Source organism: Brassica oleracea, chromosome C1, assembly GCF_000695525.1.
Source record: "Brassica oleracea var. oleracea cultivar TO1000 chromosome C1, BOL, whole genome shotgun sequence".
NCBI classification, from domain to species: domain Eukaryota; kingdom Viridiplantae; phylum Streptophyta; class Magnoliopsida; order Brassicales; family Brassicaceae; genus Brassica; species Brassica oleracea.
Window position 1 is genome coordinate 1,673,499 of NC_027748.1, and position 18,658 is coordinate 1,692,156.

Consider the following 18,658-nt stretch of genomic DNA (forward strand, 5'->3'; position numbering starts at 1 on the left):
AAGAACTAATCAGAAACGAGAATATCTCGCACCAAAATCTGGATTGATCAGACATTCAACATTTCATTAATTTTAGTCAACAAAATATCTTTAGTATCCTTCTTAGAATATTTTCTTCTCTTTTCTGCACTAATGAAATTTTATCATTTGGATTAATAATAAAAAACGAGACCTTATATAAACAAACTCGGGCTTGACCATCAATTTCGTTTTCACTGTAACGCTCGTGTTCTTAAAGCTTCTCTCTTCTACAAGGGAGAGACTCGTCTCGCACAGAGACAACAAAAAAAAAAAGAGAGGGAAAATTGCGAATAAGCGAATCATAAACCGTCTCCCCAATCGTTTTCGTCGAGAGAATCAACGAACCCTAACTTTCTGACCTAGTCGTCGTCGTCGTCGGCCACCTTGAGCTTGCCGAACAAAAAAGCCCCAGGCTGAGACGACGCAACACAAATCTCCACCGCGACGGAACCCTAACAAACCGTCTCGCTCCTCTTTGCTTCAGCCATGAGTCCGATTCAGAATTTCGAGCAACACTCGGCTCGTCTCGTCGAGCCTGACCTTCGTAAACATCTCTCTCACTCTCTCCTCTCTCAGTTTAATAACTTCGAATCGCGTTCGTGACACTTAATCGTTTGTTGAATTTGTATTCCGCAGCTACTCAAACGAGGCTTGAGATGGTGGTGGAGGTCAGAGACAGCCTAGAGATCACACACACGGCTGATTACTCGAGTTTTCTCAAATGCTACTTCAAGGCGTCTTCGCTGATTCTTCTCAAGATCACAAAGCCTCAGTTCGTTGATAATCTCGACCACAAGCTGCGCAACGTGGTTCTCGAGATCCTCAACCGTATACCTCACAGCGAGGTCCTCCGTCCCTATGTTCAAGACCTTTTGAAAGTTGCGATGCAGGTGCTCACGACGGATAACGAGGAGAACGGGCTTATATGCATCCGCATAATCTTCGACCTTCTTAGGAACTTTAGGCCCTCGTTAGAGAATGAGGTTCAACCGTTCTTGGATTTTGTTCGTAAGATTTACCAGAATTTTAGATTGACCGTCAGTGATTTTTTGGAGGAGGTTAAAACGGAGGAGGCGAAGCCTGTGGAGATATCCGCGCCTTCTGATCAGTCGCTGTCTCTTACAACGCATTTCAGGAATGGGAAGATTAACCCGAGTACGCGTTCGTTTAAAATAGTCACGGAGAGCCCTCTCGTTGTTATGTTTCTTTTCCAGCTCTATAGCAGGCTTGTCCAGACCAATATTCCTACTTTGTTGCCCCTGATGGTTGCTGCTATCTCTGTCCCTGGACCTGAGAAAGTGCCTTCACGTATGAAGCATCAGTTGATTGAACTGAAGGGCGCTCAGATTAAGGTGAGACGATGGTTCTCTCGTAGGAACTAAACCGTAACTTATTTGAACTTCGAAAAGAAAATTTCAGTAGTGCCTGCATTGCCTTCTTGTTCCGCCTTAATTATGGAATGTCATATTGACTTTTAGCGTTTGTCTTCCTCTTTTGTTTATATGCAGACGGTTTCTTTTTTAACTTACTTGTTAAAAAGTTATGCCGAATATATCAGGCCGCATGAAGAAAGCATATGTAAGAGCATTGTGAATTTGCTTGTCACCTGTTCGGATTCTGCATCTATCAGAAAGGTAAAGAACCGTTTTGTTCCTGTCTCTTCAGTATGTTTTCACCTTGTGACCCAATCATTTGCTCGCAACTATAGATATGTCTTTTGGTCTATGAAACGCAGGAACTATTAGTCTCACTAAAGCATGTACTTGGGACGGATTTTAAGAGGGGTTTATTTCCCCTTCTTGACACTCTTTTGGAAGAAAGGTATAATACATTTTCGCCTTTCTGAAATTTATAATTTCACACCTTTCAGGAAGCTTTTTTGGTATCAAGTAAACCTTTATCTGCCCACCTTCCATGCTATCTATCAACAAATCATGACTTGTATTATCTCTTCGCGATTTTTTGTGTCAGGGTTCTAGTAGGAACGGGGCGAGCATGCTTCGAGTCCTTGAGACCTCTGGCTTACAGCCTACTGGCCGAGATTGTTCACCATGTTCGAGCAGATCTGTCCATTTCTCAGGTTCTTCCCGTTGTTTATTTGCAATTTGTTTGCTTCTGCTTTTCTTTTTTAATTATTTGCTTAGCTACGAGAGTTTTGATTCTTGCACCTATGCAATAATTGACACTGGATTATATAGTAAGTGATGCTGATGTGTTCCAGTACACAGTAATTGCTTTGAATATGTAGATTTGTGGTTGGGTATAAACTAGAATTATTTATCAACTGTGATAAGAAAGTGCTCGAGCTTGCCAACCTCAGGAATCCCATTTTTTAGATTTTTTGCGGGTCCATTGTCTGCTCTGTGGACGATCTTTCTCTTACAATTCTTTTTATTTTACTGTAAACAATGTGCAGTTATCGCGGATCATCTATTTATTTTCAAGGAACATGCATGACTCGACCCTCTCTCTTAACATCCAAACCACTTGTGCACGACTGATGTTAAATCTGGTAAAGCTTTATATTCCATCTTCTTTGCCTTATTTAAATTTGATATATTACTTAACATTTATGTGGCGTAATCTATCCACTATGCTGGAATCGAGATTTTGGTATAACTTTATGTTGGGTTCAGGTGGAACCCATATTTGAGAAAGGTGTTGATCAGCAGTTAATGGATGAGGCGCGGATTTTGTTGGTATAGCTTTACCCCGACAGCTCATTCTAGCATTGGTTGCTGCTCTAAAATTAACTTACTTTACTCATCATCTGTTTATTATAGGGACGTATCCTGGATGCCTTTGTTGAGAAATTTAATACCTTCAAGCGTTTTATTCCTCAGGTAACACGATTATGTAATTATTTGAGAAATGAGTTTTTATATTCCCAAACTCCTTTCAAATTTTCCCGTTATGATATAGTTTGAGATATCTTGAATTAGCTATCCTGATTGTCAATTCTTTTAATTCGCTGATGTGTTACTTAGTCTTGCTTTCTGCTTCATAGCTTTTAGATGAGGGTGGGGGAAAGAATCTTATCACTTTGAGGTCGAAGCTTGAACTTCCTGTCCAGGTAAAGTCCATACTTTCAATGATGTCTGTTTTGTCTTAACAAGTAGCCAAATTCTAAGGCAATGTGAGATTGTGTTTCACTGTGTATATTCAAACTTGCTAGTTCACAGCGTTCTGTTATTCTATTAAATAGGGACTCTTCTTTCTTTTCTAATTTGGATTATATTTTAGCCGGAAAAATATATATAATCTAAGCCGTTATTATTTATCCTGAAGCATTATTTTCTTTATAGATAATGTCTGGTATTTACTTTAGACCACGCTGGTTGCAGGCAGTTTTAAATATGCAGGTTCCTACCGAACATTCCAAAGAAGTGAATGATTGTAAGAATCTGGTCAAGACGCTGGTGATGGGTATTGCCTGACATTTCACCTTGGTGGATCAGTTATTATACATGTTGATTATGTTTCTACATGTTAAGGACTTTTCCTGATTTGTGTTCAGGAATGAAGACAATCATATGGAGTATAACCCATGCACATTTTCCCCGACCTCAGGGAATGCACCCACAAGCTCTTGCTTTACACTCATCAGTTACTCAGGCTTTTAAAGGAATGCGAGAAGATGAGGTATTGCATGTCAGATTGTTTAGTGTAGACAATAATATTTTATGGCTGATAAACCTCTAGTAATCTCTACCCTTAAGTAGGTGCGGAAAGCCAGTGGTGTTTTAAAGAATGGTGTCCATTGCTTAGCTCTCTTCAAAGAGAAGGACGAGGAGAAGGAAATGTTAAATCTTTTCTCCCAAATTTTGGCTATTATGGAACCTCGAGATCTAATGGATATGCTCTCTTTATGTATGCCTGAACTTTTTAAGTGCATGGTTGACAATACTCAGCTGGTTCAAATATTTGCTACTCTTCTGCAAGCTCCCAAAGTGTACAAGCCATTTGCAGATGTTCTGATTAATTTCCTAGTAAGCAGCAAACTTGGTGTTCTGAAGGATCCAGATTCAGCTGCAACAAAATTAGTTTTGCATCTGTTCCGGTGCCTCTTTGGTGCTGTGTCTAAAGCACCAGCTGATTTTGAACGAATATTGCAACCTCAAGTGCCTGTTATTATGGAAGTCTGCGTGAAGAATGCGACTGAAGTTGAAAAGCCTCTTGGTTATATGCAGTTGCTCCGAACTGTTTTCAGAGGACTTGCTGGATGTAAATTCGAGCTTCTTCTTAGAGATCTAATCCCCATGCTGCTACCTTGTCTTAATATGCTTCTGACAATGCTCGAGGGTCCAGCTGCGGAAGACATGAGAGATCTTTTGATGGAGCTTTCTTTGACGCTTCCTGCACGCTTAAGCTCTTTATTGCCATATCTTCCCCGTCTCATGAAGCCTCTTGTATTCTGTTTGAGAGGAAGTGATGAACTTGTGAGCTTGGGGTTACGCACCCTGGAATTCTGGGTGGATAGTCTGAATCCTGACTTTTTGGAGCCAAGTATGGCAAATGTAATATCTGAAGTGATCTTAGCATTATGGTCTCACTTGAGGCCGGTGCCATATCCTTGGGGTGGAAAAGCGTTACAAATCGTGGGAAAATTGGGTGGTCGCAACAGGCGATTTCTGAAAGAACCACTTACACTAGAATGCAGAGATAATCCAGAGTATGGGCTTCGGTTAATTCTGACATTTGAGCCGTCCACTCCATTTCTTGTGCCAATGGACAAATTCATTAATCTTGCTGTAGCAGCTATTATGCAGAAAACCCCGACCACAGATGTCAACTACAGAAAGCAAGCTCTGAAATTCCTCCACGTTTGCTTGTTGTCTCAGCTTCATTTGACTGGGAATGTCATTGACGAGGATCAGACGCGTAAACAATTATCAGTTTTGTTACTTTCCTCTGCTGAGTCATCTTGGCGCAGGAGTGAATCAACAGAAGTGAAGGTTGGTTTTTTGTATTACTCTTGTGATTTTTATACCTTTGTCGTTATACTATGTAGCTGTCTGGTCGTATGTTAAAGTTGCTACTAAGTTGGCTGACGTTTACGTAAAGTATTGCGTTCCGTCTACTGGTAGTCCTGGCACATCCTAAAATATCGATTGAACATGAGTCATGATGAGATTTTGTACTTGTTTATTTGTTGCCATGGGTATGTCCTTCCTGAAAAACGAGCTAGGACTGTTTCATGTTCTCTCTCCCGCGAGTGACCTATTTTTCTCCTTAAATTTTCTGTTCTACTTGGTGTAAAATGGCTTGTTTATTAAGAGGTCTTTTTGTTGCTGCAGGCTGAGTTAGGGGTTAAAACAAAGACACAGTTTATCGCTGAGAAGTCAATTTTCAAGATGCTATTGATCACTATAATTTCTGCTAGTTCTGATCCAGATCTCAGGGATGCAGATGATGACTTTGTTGTAAACATATGTCGGCATTTTGCAATTATTTTGCATGGGGACTGTACCTCGTCGTATGCTTCAACTAGTACTGGTCGACCTGGGGGTTCTGTGATTTCAGCAAGTTCCAGGGCCAAGAATAATTGGTCTTCTAACTTAAAACAGCTGGATCCTTTGATATTTTTAGATGCACTTGTTGATGTGCTTGCAGATGAAAACAGGCTTCACGCAAAAGCTGCTCTGACTGCATTAAATATATTTTCTGAAACTCTGCTGTTCCTTGCTCGTGTCAAACATGCTGATGTGCTGGTGGCCAGGGGTGGTCACAGTGCCTCTATGATTGTCTCCAGTCCTTCTACAAATCCGGTATATTCACCCCATCCAAGTGTGCGAATACCAGTGTTTGAACAACTTTTGCCTCGGTTGTTACATTGCTGTTATGGGAGTACATGGCAAGCACAAATGGGAGGTGTATTGGGGTTAGGTGCATTGGTAGGGAAAGTGAATGTTGACATATTATGCGTTTTCCAAGTAAAAATTGTACGCGGTCTGTTCTACGTTCAAAAGAGACTTCCGGTTTATGCTAGGAAAGAGCAAGAAGAGACAACTCAGGTTCTTATGCAAATTCTAAGAGTGGTTAATAATGTTGACGAAGCAAACAGTGACGTCCGGAGACAAAGCTTTCAAGGTGTTGTAGGATATCTCGCTACTGAACTGTTCAATCCTAATTCATCTATCACAGTGAGAAAAAATGTTCAGAACTGTCTTGCACTTTTGGCTAGCCGGACTGGTAGTGAGGTATCTGAACTGCTTGAGACGTTATACCAACCTTTGCTGCAGCCACTTATAATACGCCCACTTCGATCGAGGACAATTGATCAACAGGTAGTCTGCTATTTTTTGGTTGTTGTATCTCTTTCCATACTTCTTTGACCTTCTTCAATATGTCTTATAGGTTGGAAGTGTGACAGCTCTGAATTTTTGTTTAGCACTGAGGCCCCCCCTTCTAAAATTGACTCCAGAGTTGGTTAGCTTCTTGCAAGAAGCGTTACAAATAGCTGAGGCTGATGAAGGTGTATGGGCTGTGAAGTTAATGAGTCCCAAAGTACTCACATCACTGAACAAACTTCGAACAGCTTGTATTGAGATTCTGTGCACAGCTATGGCATGGGCTGACTTTCGAACTCCAAGTCACAATGAACTACGTGCAAAGATAATTTCCATGTTTTTCAAGTCGTTAACCTGTCGAGCACCAGAAATTGTGACCGTTGCCAAGGAGGGTTTAAGACAGGTTCTTAGTTATCTGTCTTTTGTTTCCAATTCGTGTGCACACATTCATTATATAGGATTTTGAAGAAATTCATGGAGGATTATTTTACTGTTCTGAAATTCTGTTTTCTGCTCTAGGTTATCAATCAACAACGGATGCCCAAAGAGCTTCTTCAGAGTAGCCTCAGACCTATACTAGTTAATTTGGCACACACAAAGAATCTCAATATGCCTTTACTGCAAGGTCTGGCACGTCTTCTCGAACTACTGTCAAATTGGTTCAATGTGACATTAGGAGGTAAGTTGCTGGAGCACCTTAGAAAATGGTTAGAGCCAGAGAAACTTGCACAGTCCCAGAAATCATGGAAAACTGGCGAAGAGCCTAAAATTGCAGCTGGTAAACCTTGTTCTCTGAAATATATAAAAATAGATGTCTGGTCATGTGAGTTTATATGAATAGATGTTTTTTTGTCTGTGGCAGCTATTATCGAGCTCTTCCACTTACTTCCACCTGCTGCATCAAAATTTCTGGATGAGCTTGTAACATTAACTATGGACTTAGAAGCAGTTCTTCCTCAAGGGCAAGTGTACAGTGAAATTAACAGCCCATACCGCCTCCCACTTACCAAGTTCTTGAATCGATATGCAACCCTAGCTGTTGATTATTTTCTTTCCAGATTAAGCGAACCAAAATATTTCCGAAGGTAAAAGTAAAATTGATTTTTACATTGCATGGTAGGTTGAGTGTGAGCATGGGGTAATGACTGTTTTCTTCATTTCATTATAACCTCAGGTTTATGTATATAATCCGGTCAGAAGCTGGCCAACCATTAAGGGAAGAACTAGCAAAATCTCCTCAGAAGATACTTTCGTGTGCCTTTCCTGAAATTTTACCAAAATCTGATGCTTTACTGAGTGTGGCAGCTTCAGTTCCTCCAGCTGCATCATCTGGAGATGAAAATCTTGTCTCTACGCAGTCAGAAAGTTCTAACAGGACATCAACAAAATCCGATATAGCATCAGATGCGTATTTTCAGGGTCTATATCTTATCAAGACGATGGTAAAACTGATACCCAGCTGGCTGCAGAGTAACCGTACTGTTTTTGATGCCTTGGCTCTCCTTTGGAAATCACATGGAAGGACAGCTCGTCTGCAGAATGAGCAAGAGCTGAATTTAGTTCAGGTATCTATTTCTGACTTTATAATTTATGCAATAGCTTTGTGTTGTAAAATAAATGCATACATTGTTCCTTATCTAAGGCTGGTGTGGGCATCCTCCTGGCTTATTTCTGAACGATCTTGTTTTGGGGTTACTTGAGTTCCTAGTTACCTGATGTTGTTGTGGAAATTAAGTTTGCCTTTCAAAAACTTTCATTTTTACTTCACTACTCGATACTATTTCTAATGAACATATCTAAGACGTCGACCTCTAAATAATCCTCCTTCAAAAGATTAAATGTATTCAGAAAAGTAGGCCATCTCAAATGTATTATTTCCTCAACTCGCAGGTTAAAGAGAGCAAATGGCTTGTCAAGTGCTTCCTCAATTATCTACGATATGAAAAATCTGAAATGAACATTCTTTTCGATGTTCTCTCTATTTTCTTGTTGCGTAGTCGTATTGACTACGACTTTTTGAGGGAGTTTTACATAATTGAGGTATCTTCTCCAGAATTTTTAGTTACAAGTTTGTCTATATTCTTAATTTTCATATTTTGCAGCTCTAGTAGAATAACTGGGTCCTTTCATCAGGTTGCAGAAGAATATCCGTCCAACCTGAAAAGAGCACTTGTTTTGCATTTTTTAAACCTTTTTCATTCGAAAAAACTAGGCAATGACCATCTAGTTCAGGCAATGCAAATGCTCATTCTTCCAATGCTTACATATGCCTTCCAAAACGGCCAAACTTGGGAAGTTATTGACCCTAATATAGTGAAGACCATTGTTGAGAAGCTTCTCGATCCACCTGAAGAGGTACGTTTCTTTTCTCTGCTAAACAACTAAAACTTTCGGATAATACATAAATTATTGTGGGGTAAATTGCTGTTATTTCTGACATGGTCTTATTGTAGATTTTCTGATTTATATTTCACTAGGGTTTTTGTTGTTAATCACATCTCAAATTTTGTAGGTTTCTGCTGAGTATGACGAACCTTTGAGGATCGAACTTTTGCAGTTAGCTACTTTGCTTCTGAAATATCTTCAGGGTGAGCTGGTTCATCATCGAAAAGAGCTTATCAAGTTTGGATGGAATCATCTCAAACGGGAAGATAGTCCCAGTAAACAGTGGGCATTTGTTAATGTTTGCCACTTCTTGGATGCGTATCAGGCTCCGGAGAAAATCATTCTGCAGGTATCATTTCAGTTGTTACTGCAATTTTTTTTTATTGTTTCTATGGAAAGGTGCAAAAGGAAAAATACGTAACTTCTTATATCAGTGTATATAATTTGATCCATAATAAACCTGAAAGTAAGCATGTGCCTAACAATTCTCCTCCATCTACTCCAGTGATATAAACATGCTTTTGTCAATTGGATATAGGTTTTTGTGGCGCTTCTCAGGACATACCAGCCGGAGAATAAGATGCTAGTTAAGCAAGCCCTGGATATTCTAATGCCAGCATTACCTAAAAGGCTTGCGTTTGGAGATTCAAGAGTGCCTATTTGGATAAGATATACCAAAAAAATTTTGGTGGAGGAGGGTCACTCAATTCCAAATTTGATCCACATCTTCCAACTCATTGTTCGGCACTCGGATCTGTTTTACAGTTGTAGAGCACAGTTTGTACCTCAGATGGTGAATTCCTTGAGTCGCCTAGGTTTACCATCTAACACTACAGCAGAAAATAGGCGGCTCGCAATCGATCTTGCTGGACTGGTTGTTAGCTGGGAAAGGCAAAGACAGACTGAAATCAAAGTGGTTATTGATGGCAATGCAACCAGTGAGGTTGGTGATGGGCTACATCCTTCATCCGTAGCTGTTTCTAAGCTTCCGTCAGATGGATCTTCCATATCTGAAGACCCAACTAGACGAATTAAAATTGAAGGTGGTATCCAGTCATTGTGTGTTATGTCACCTGGTGGTGCATCATCACTGCCCAGTATAGAAACTCCTGGATCTGCTACCCAGCCTGATGAGGAATTCAAGCCAAATGCTGCTATGGAAGAACTAATAATCAATTTTCTTATAAGAGTAAGGCTCCCACCTTCTACCAATGAGCGTGTTTATAACTTTCCCGTTCATTCTTTTTTTATTTATTTAGGGAGGGGTGATGTTCTGAAATTTCAGAGCCCATTCTTCTCTGAGCAATTTTGTATCTATAGAGGTGGCGTTTGGCAGTAGCAGTCCTACAGCAGTATTGTATTCTGTATAGAATTATATAAGCGGTTGTGAGGAACGTAGGTTTTCTAAGTTTTGGATCTGGTTAAGTTCTAGACCTGTAATAATTTCGACATGTTAGTTGTACGTGACATTGTTCTAGCTATAGAACTCTTTTATTAGTTGAGTTCTGTTTATTACTGTACTTAAAACTTCCTTTCCTCTTCCTTCAACAGGTAGCAGTGGTCATCGAGCTTAAGGACAGGGAAGCCAACACTATGTACAAACAAGCTTTAGATTTTCTTTCACAAGCTTTGGAAGTTTGGCCAAATGCGAACGTCAAGTTTAACTATTTAGAAAAGCTGTTAGGCAGCATGCTACCGTCTCAGTCAGATCCGTCCGCAGCACTTGCTCAGGGCTTGGATGTCATGAACAAAGTTCTGGAGAAGCAGCCGCATCTTTTCATTAAGAACAACATCAGCCAAATAGCACAGGTATACTTGCTGCAGTAAGCTGCACCCTAATATATTAAACATCTCTGCTTTCTGCCTCGTATTGACTATTATTTCCTTTACCAGTTTCTTGAGCTGTCTTTCAAACACAAGATGTTGGATGCTGGTAAATCGTTATGCTCTTTGTTGAAGATGGTCATCATCACCTTCCCACAGGATGGAGCTAGTACACCTCCTGACATAAAGCTATTGTATCAGAAAGTCAGTGAGCTGGTACAGAAACATGTACATACTGCTTCACAAGCTTCAGGAGATGATAACTCTCTCGGTTCATTCAGCTTTGTACTTAATATCCTCAAAACCTTCGCAGAGGTACAGAAAAACTTTGTTGATCCATATGTACTGGTGCGTATCCTTCAGCGACTGGCACGGGATCTGGGATTGGCAACGGGTGCTCATCCTAGACAAGTAAGTTATTCTTTATTAATAGCTACTTTTTGTAAGAGATAAAATTATATGCTTGTTTTCTTTCTCATTTGATCTTCACTGGACCTTTTACATGGTATTTACCACATCTCATTGGTTGACTATTGGAATAACTATGTAGCACTTTCGTTCATGTTTGTAAGATTTTAGCTTTTATAAATATTTCTCTCTTTCATCACCTTGGCTCTTACTCATCTGCCGTTATATCATCTGCCCTTTCCAGAGCCAGCGGACAGATTCAGATTCTGCAGTAACTTCTTTTCGTCAAGCTGCTGACGCTGGGGCAGTTATATCTAATATAAAGTCAGTCTTGGAACTTATTGACGAAAGGGTTATGCTTTTGCCGGATTGCAAAAGACCCGTGACTCAAATATTGAGCACATTTCTTTCAGAAAAAGGTATTGATTCTAGCGTGCTTCTCTGCGTGCTGGACATGCTAAAGAGGTGGACTGAGGATGGTTTCGGAAAGATAGGTTCATCTGGGTTCTCTGGTGCCTTCTTTAACCAGAAGGATATAATTTCTTTTCTTCAGAAGCTTTCACAAGTTGATAAGCAGCACTTCTCGTCTGTTTCTTTGGAGGAGTGGGATAAGGCGTATCTTCAGCTTTTATATGGACTTTGTGCCGATTCTACGAAGTAAGTTTTTTTGCTTTCTAGTCTTATGTTGAACCTTGAGTTATGTCAAAGTTTGTTATGAGAAGGATGATATTATACGTTTCACTAATAGGTATCCGCCGGGCCTCCGACAAGAGATCTCTCTGAAAGTTGAAAGACATTCCATGCCTGGTTTAAGGGCAAGGGATCCTGATATGCGAAGGAAGTTCTTCTTGTTATACCACGAGTTTCTCGGGAAAAATTTATTCGCACGATTGCAGTACATTCTTCAAAACCAAGACTGGGAAGCTATGAGTGATGTCTTTTGGCTGAAACAAGGTCTTGATCTCCTTCTAGCCATCTTAATCGAGGATAAGAAAATTATTCTAGCACCCAATTCTGCCAGTATAGGATCATTTTTGGCATCAGATAACCCTGAAATACACCACCAACCACCTGCCATACCGGAGGGACCTGAAGAAGTTGCTTCAATGTTTGATGGCATAGTTCGGAAGCACGCACAATTTCTTAGCGAAGCAAGCAAACTTCAGGTGCTTGCAAATTATTTTGAAAAAGTTGCTCAGTCGTTGTGGTTCTTTCTTATGCCATGTTAAACCATAATTACATCATTGGATTTTAAGTTCTTTCTATTTTATCCATTTTGGAAGCTGGATTGATCTAAATAAACTATATGTACTCTTTTTGCGCTTTAGGTGGCTGATGTTGTTATCCCTCTAAGGGAGCTGGCTCACACAGATGCCAATGTTGCTTATCATTTGTGGGTGCTAGTATTTCCAATTGTGTGGGCGACCCTACGCAAGGAAGAGCAGAGGGCTTTGGCTAAACCTATGATTTCTCTTCTTTCGAAGGACTACCACAAGAAGCAGCAAGGTCAGAGGCCAAATGTAGTGCAAGCACTTCTAGAAGGTCTTCAGTTGAGCCAGCCTCAACCTAGGATGCCTAGTGAGCTTATAAAATATATCGGAAAAACATACAATGCCTGGCATCTCGCATTGGCTATGCTAGAGACCCATGTTATGCTGTTCATGGATGACTCAAAATGTGCCGAGTCTCTTGCTGAACTTTATCGTTTGTTAAATGAAGAAGACAGGAGATTTGGATTGTGGAAGAATAGGTCCATCACTGCCGAATCGAGAGCTGGGCTTTCAATGGTTCAACATGGTTTTTGGCAGCGTGCTCAGAGCCTTTTTTATCAGGCGATGATCAAGGCAACCCAAGGCACCTACAATAACACAGTACCGAAGGCTGAAATGTGCTTGTGGGAAGAGCAATGGCTCCATTGTGCCACTCAACTTGGTCAGTGGGATGCCCTGGTAGATTTTGGAAAAACCACTGATAATTATGAAATTTTGCTTGATAGTCTTTGGAAAGTACCAGATTGGGTATATTTGAAGGATCATGTAATACCAAAGGCACAAGTGGAAGAGACGCCGAAGCTTCGTTTGGTTCAAGCTTATTTTGCCCTTCATGATAAAAATGCTAACGGTGTCGGAGATGCTGAAAGCATAGTTGGGAAAGGCGTTGATCTTGCCTTGGACCAGTGGTGGCAGTTACCTGAAATATCTCTCGAGGCTAGAGTGCCTCTACTGCAGCAATTCCAACAACTAGTGGAGGTGCAAGAGTCTTTTAGAATCTATGTTGACATCGCAAATGGGAGTAAAGTTTCAGGAAATACTGCTGTTGGTGGACAGGGATATCAATATGCAGATCTGAAGGATATTCTTGAGACTTGGAGACTGAGGACTCCAAATGAATGGGACAACATGACTAACTGGTATGATATACTGCAGTGGAGGAATGAAATGTATAACATTGTCATTGATGCATTTAAGGACTTCATAACTTCAAATACTCAGCTTCATCACCTTGGTTACCGTGACAAAGCATGGAACGTTAATAAGCTTGCTAGGATAGCTCGGAAACAAGGGCTGTCTGACGTTTGTGTTCAGATACTTGACAAAATGTATGGACACTCACAAATGGAAGTACAGGTACAGTTCTGATATCTTTAACCTCCTCTTTGGATTCGGCATGTAGTTCACATTATTTTTCGTTTTTGCCTTTTCATCTTTACGTAGTTTGTTAATTATTTTCCTGGCATAGCTGTAAATCGTCCCATTAACTTATATGTGATATTTGAAGCATGTATGCAACCTTATCCTTTCCCTGATCCTATAGAATCTGTTTTCTTTCCCTGCGTATTTTTCTTTTGGGGATTGAAATATCGTTTTTTAAGGTGTCTAATCGCCTCATCCGTGTATGCAGGAAGCCTTTGTTAAAATTAAAGAGCAGGCAAAGGCCTATCTGGAAACGAAAGGAGAGCTTGCTACTGGTATTAATCTGGTTAATAGCACAAATTTGGAGTTCTTTCTAGCTAAGAATAAGGCAGAGATATTTCGGCTAAAGGGGGATTTTCATTTGAAGTTAAATGACACTGATGGTGCCAATCTTGCATATTCCAATGCAATCAGCGTATTCAATAATTTATCCAAAGGATGGATAAGCTGGGGAACTTACTCTGACATGGTATTTCTTATGATTAGATGCTGTTTCTTTTCTCGGGCTATTAATATTCCCCCTCTTCTCTTATTAGATAATGTATTTTTCTTTCGTTTCGCAGGCATACCAAGAAACAGGAGATGAAATCTGGCTAGAATATGCTGTCAGCTGCTTTCTTCAGGGTATAAGATTTGGAGTTTCCCATTCCAGAAGCCACATGGCTCGTGTTCTTTATCTTCTCAGTTTCGATACGACAAACGAGCCTGCGGGTAGGATATTTGATAAACACTTGGACCAAGTACCTCACTGGGTGTGGCTTTCTTGGATCCCGCAGCTGTTGCTTTCCCTGCAGCGAACAGAAGCACCCCATTGCAAATTGGTTCTACTGAAAATTGCTGCAGTATTCCCGCAGGTAAGTTCCCTTTGGTATATTAGATGAACTCTTTTTTGATCATTTCAATTGAGTATGAGACTGTTTCTCATCTCAGGCTCTCTATTACTGGCTCCGCACATACTTACTGGAGCGTCGTGATGCGGCAAATAAAACTGAACTTAGCAGAGTGATTATGGCTCAAAGAATGCAGCAGAATGTTCCGGGTGTTAGTGTGGGTAATTTATCATCAGAAACCCAAATCCATCATGGTGCTCAAAGTAGTGGGGCTCTTGGAACCCATGACAATGGTAACCCACATTCCCAAGAAAATGAACGTTCCACTTTGGATAACAGTTCAACTATTAGTGAGAATAGTCAAAACGCAGCCATACGGAATAGTGCTTCGTTGGCAATCGCGGCTGCTGGTGCTTTTGATGCGGCAAAGGATATTATGGAAACTCTTAGGAGTAAACATACCAACTTGGCCAGTGAACTTGAGGTAATATTTTGTTTGTGAAATCTGTAAATTCTCTCAATACATTTTCACCGTTAAGATTAACTAAAATGGGGGAAAAGGATAGACATAATACTGTCTGGTACAAATAGCTTTCATTCAGATTTCGACTCAATTGCACATTCCCTGCTTCTTTACTTCAATAGTCTAATAGATTATTTTTTCCTCGTAGATTCTTCTCACAGAAATAGGTTCGAGGTTTGTTACTTTGCCAGAAGAAAGGCTTCTTGCGGTCGTGAATGCTTTGTTACATCGATGTTACAAATATCCAACTGCCACCAATGCGGAAGTTCCCCAACCGCTCAAGAAAGAACTCTCCGGTGTATGCAAAGCTTGCTTTTCTGCCGATGCCATCACCAAGCATGCTGACTTTGTGAGAGAATACAAACAGGATTTCGAGCAAGACCTGGATCCAGAAAGTAGTTTATTCCCTGCCACACTCGCAGATTTGACAATAAAACTGAAAGAGTGGAAAAGCATTCTTCAGAGAAATGTTGAAGACAGGTTTCCTGCTGTGTTGAGATTGGAAGACGAGAGCAAGGTGCTGCGTGACTTCAATGTTGTTGATGTGGAGATACCGGGACAGTACTTCGCTGACCAGGAAGTAGCACCTGATCATACAGTAAAGTTGGATAGGGTTGCAGCAGACATACAAATTGTACGAAGGCATGGAAGCAGCTGCAGACGTTTAACTCTTATTGGCTCTGATGGCTCGCAAAAGCATTTCATTGTTCAGACATCATTGACTCCTAATGCGAGGAGTGATGAACGAATGTTGCAGCTTTTCCGTGTGATGAACCAAATGTTTGATAAGCATAAGGAGTCAAGAAAACGCCATTTAGGAATTCATACACCGATCATAATTCCTGTGTGGTCTCAGGTATGCCTCTGAAAAAAAAAAATCAGCCTAGTTCCCCTTTTAGTTCTTGATTCAGCTCATTTTTCATTCAATGAGTATATATGTGCGGTTCATTTTATATGCTTTCACTCTAGTTCTCCTTTTGGTTGTCTAGGCATGCTAACAAATTTTAGTTTTCAGGTCCGAATGGTTGAGGATGATCTCATGTACAACACTTTCCTTGAGGTGTATGAGTATCACTGTGAAAGGAATGGTCGAGAGTCAGATCTTCCTATTACCTACTTCAAGGAGAAACTCAATCAAGCCATCTCAGGGCAAATATCACCAGAGGCAATTGGAGATCTTCGGCTACAGGCTTATGGTGAAATCACAAAGAACATAGTCAGTGACAGTATATTCTCTCAGTACATGTACAAGATATCGATGAGCGGAAGCCATCATTGGGCTTTCAAGAAGCAGTTCGCCGTCCAGCTAGCTGTCTCCAATTTCATGTCTTTCCTTTTACAAATCGGTGGGAGATCTCCAAACAAGATCTTATTCGCCAAAGACAGTGGAAAGATATTGCAGACAGACTTTCATCCAACTTATGACCCCAATGGGATGCTCGAGCTCAATGAGCCGGTGCCTTTCCGCCTCACAAGGAACATGCAGTCGTTTCTCTCTCATTTTGGTGTTGAAGGCCCTCTCATGTCAAACATGTGTGCCGCATCTCAGGCCGTTTTCTCCTCCAAGGTAAATAAGAATATTACCAAAGCTTGAGTGATGATTTGGCTTCTAAACCTCTTTTTTTTGAAATATTACAGCAAAAAGAACATATTCGATATCAGTTAGCCATGTTCTTCCGCGATGAGCTTCTGTCTTGGTTTGGAAGAAGGCCTCTCGGAATGCCTATTCCTCCTGTTACAGGGGTTGCTACTTTGAGCTCGGCAGAGCTAAAGCACAAAGTTGACTCAAACGTAGACGATGTAATTAGGCGACTCAGAGGAATAGCTCCACAGTATTACTCCGAAGAGGTACAATCATCATTTGACAACTCCACCTCTTAGTTTTTTATGCTACTAGCATTCTCATAAAACTCGTAAAGAGGGGTTTGTCGATTTTCTGAGCAGATGAATCTGATGATATGTTTCCTGATTTTTATTCCAGGATGAGAACTCTATTGAGCCGCCACAGTCTGTGCAAAGAGGTGTGAATGAATTGGTGGAAGCAGCTTTGTCGCCTCGCAACCTATGTATGATGGATCCAACATGGCATCCTTGGTTCTAACTTTGCTTTGGAGGAAATATTTAACCATTTTGGGGTAGGATTTGAGTTTGAAGTGGATGATAGGTTTGTAAATAGTTAATTTATGTGCTCAAACTCATCAGGCTTTTCTTTTTATTTGGATTTTTGTCGTGGAACATTCCCATCTTATGTAAAAAATGATGGAAGTTCGGAAAGCTTAATTGGTAAAATTGCAGATTATATTTTTACATCTTTAATCGAGATGAAAGGCAATCTGAAGAAGATAATCATACTAATGACTCCCAGATCATTTTCCGATAGCTGTTGATAAATTCTATGGGGAACAATCTTGTACAGCATGAGATGATGAGTAGTAACTATTCGATGAGCTTGCAGTGACTGTAGAGTTTCCTTTCTCCTCTTTTCCGGAAGCATCCTGCACCGAAGCAACTTTGCTAAGTCTGAGAAAATAAATGTTATCGAGCATGTTGGTCAAAACTGTCACTCACATGAGCTGAAGAAGAGGCATGGATTTTAAGCTCAAGCTCCAAACCAACATCATCTTTTCGTTCCATTTTAGGACCAAGTGAGGCTGCTAAATATGGCATAAAGGTGGTGGAGGGGTTAGGTAAAGGTGAAGGAGTTTGAGTGCCATTGAGTAGAGAAGGCAGAGTGGAGACTTGACCCTGAGTTATTGCTACTACAGGGAGAGGATAAGCGTAGTGTGGAATCCATGGGACCATGACTCTATGCTGACATTGAGCACTAAGAATCTCGATATCGGATTTAAGAGATGAATTTTCTTCTCTCAGCTCGCTCTTGTCTTGATTTAGCTGCTTAGCAATGGTTCAAAACAAAGTGGAAGATGATGAAAACAAGTAGTATCCAATAATAATAACAAGAGCATTGGAGAAAGTTAAATCAATCAGTCATCAACCTCACGAGACTCTTGAGAGAGTGTGACATACTCAGCCTTTAGTCTATCGACTTGAGTCATTAGATCTTTCAGGATCTGTACTGTGTCAATGAGAATCGAAGCTTTGTCACTCTTAGGCCTGTTAGGATCTGCAACAAACCATTAATCTCAATCCAAGAGAAGAAAGTTAATGAATTTGAAAGAAAAAAAAACAGTTTTTTTTAGATAGTATACCAAGTGCATCACCGAGCTCAAAAACATGTTTCTTGAGCTTATCTCTACGTATCTTCTCTCTTTCTGCCTTTTGAATTTTCCGTGAAGAAACTGGTTCCTCCTTCCCGTCCACCATTTTCTCAGGCCTGAAACTAGACCAAGACAAGAAAAACAAAACACAATATGAAAAGAAAACATGAACTTTACATGTCCAAATCCATTTCTTTTATAAGCCTCAATAACCTGATGTTATGTCCCCAAGAAGAAGAAGCAGTTGAGGATTCATCATCAGAGGAAGTCTTCAGCTTCTTCAATTGCTCCATTGCAAAGTAAAGCAATAACCACTCAGAGAGAGAGACCAAAGACTAGTTGGTTTCATCTTCTTCATGAATCATGAATATATAACAAAATATAAAAAATAAAAAAATCCGTTTGATAATGGTGGTGGACGCCGACGCGGCAAATCAATAACTAACTTATGCCCCCCCCCCCCCCC

The 18,658-nt window shown here is 40.4% G+C and overlaps 2 protein-coding genes across 4 annotated transcripts; one reads left to right on the plus strand and one right to left on the minus strand.

Annotated features, from left to right (window-relative positions):
- The first annotated feature begins 231 nt into the window (after window positions 1-231).
- LOC106302387 (transcription-associated protein 1) lies at window positions 232-17,277 on the plus strand. Its single transcript, XM_013738906.1, has 33 exons — window positions 232-565; window positions 658-1,373; window positions 1,530-1,655; window positions 1,757-1,842; window positions 1,993-2,101; window positions 2,438-2,533; window positions 2,658-2,720; window positions 2,805-2,864; window positions 3,029-3,094; window positions 3,366-3,447; window positions 3,539-3,663; window positions 3,744-4,976; window positions 5,319-6,308; window positions 6,379-6,714; window positions 6,831-7,089; window positions 7,174-7,396; window positions 7,486-7,876; window positions 8,202-8,351; window positions 8,445-8,666; window positions 8,824-9,045; window positions 9,235-9,885; window positions 10,248-10,505; window positions 10,590-10,931; window positions 11,173-11,585; window positions 11,677-12,094; window positions 12,257-13,555; window positions 13,830-14,090; window positions 14,185-14,475; window positions 14,552-14,935; window positions 15,123-15,830; window positions 15,990-16,541; window positions 16,613-16,822; window positions 16,956-17,277. Exons 1-33 carry the CDS (start codon window positions 508-510, stop codon window positions 17,073-17,075), a joined length of 11,520 nt encoding a protein of 3,839 aa, XP_013594360.1. The 5' UTR covers window positions 232-507; the 3' UTR covers window positions 17,076-17,277.
- Window positions 17,232-18,551, minus strand: LOC106302392 (transcription factor bHLH11-like). 3 transcript variants are annotated; one of them, XM_013738916.1, is made up of 6 exons: window positions 18,406-18,551; window positions 18,184-18,314; window positions 17,971-18,098; window positions 17,719-17,866; window positions 17,543-17,625; window positions 17,232-17,469 (listed from the first exon to the last, which is right to left on the minus strand). In XM_013738916.1, the coding sequence occupies exons 1-6, from the start codon at window positions 18,483-18,485 to the stop codon at window positions 17,368-17,370; spliced, it is 672 nt and encodes a 223-aa protein (XP_013594370.1). In that variant the 5' UTR covers window positions 18,486-18,551; the 3' UTR covers window positions 17,232-17,367. The 3 variants fall into 3 exon arrangements, with proteins under 3 accessions (XP_013594370.1, XP_013594366.1, XP_013594363.1); XM_013738912.1 differs by having other exon boundaries at window positions 17,543-17,866; window positions 18,184-18,308; window positions 18,406-18,549; XM_013738909.1 differs by having other exon boundaries at window positions 17,543-17,866; window positions 18,406-18,549.
- Window positions 18,552-18,658: the final 107 nt, after the last annotated feature.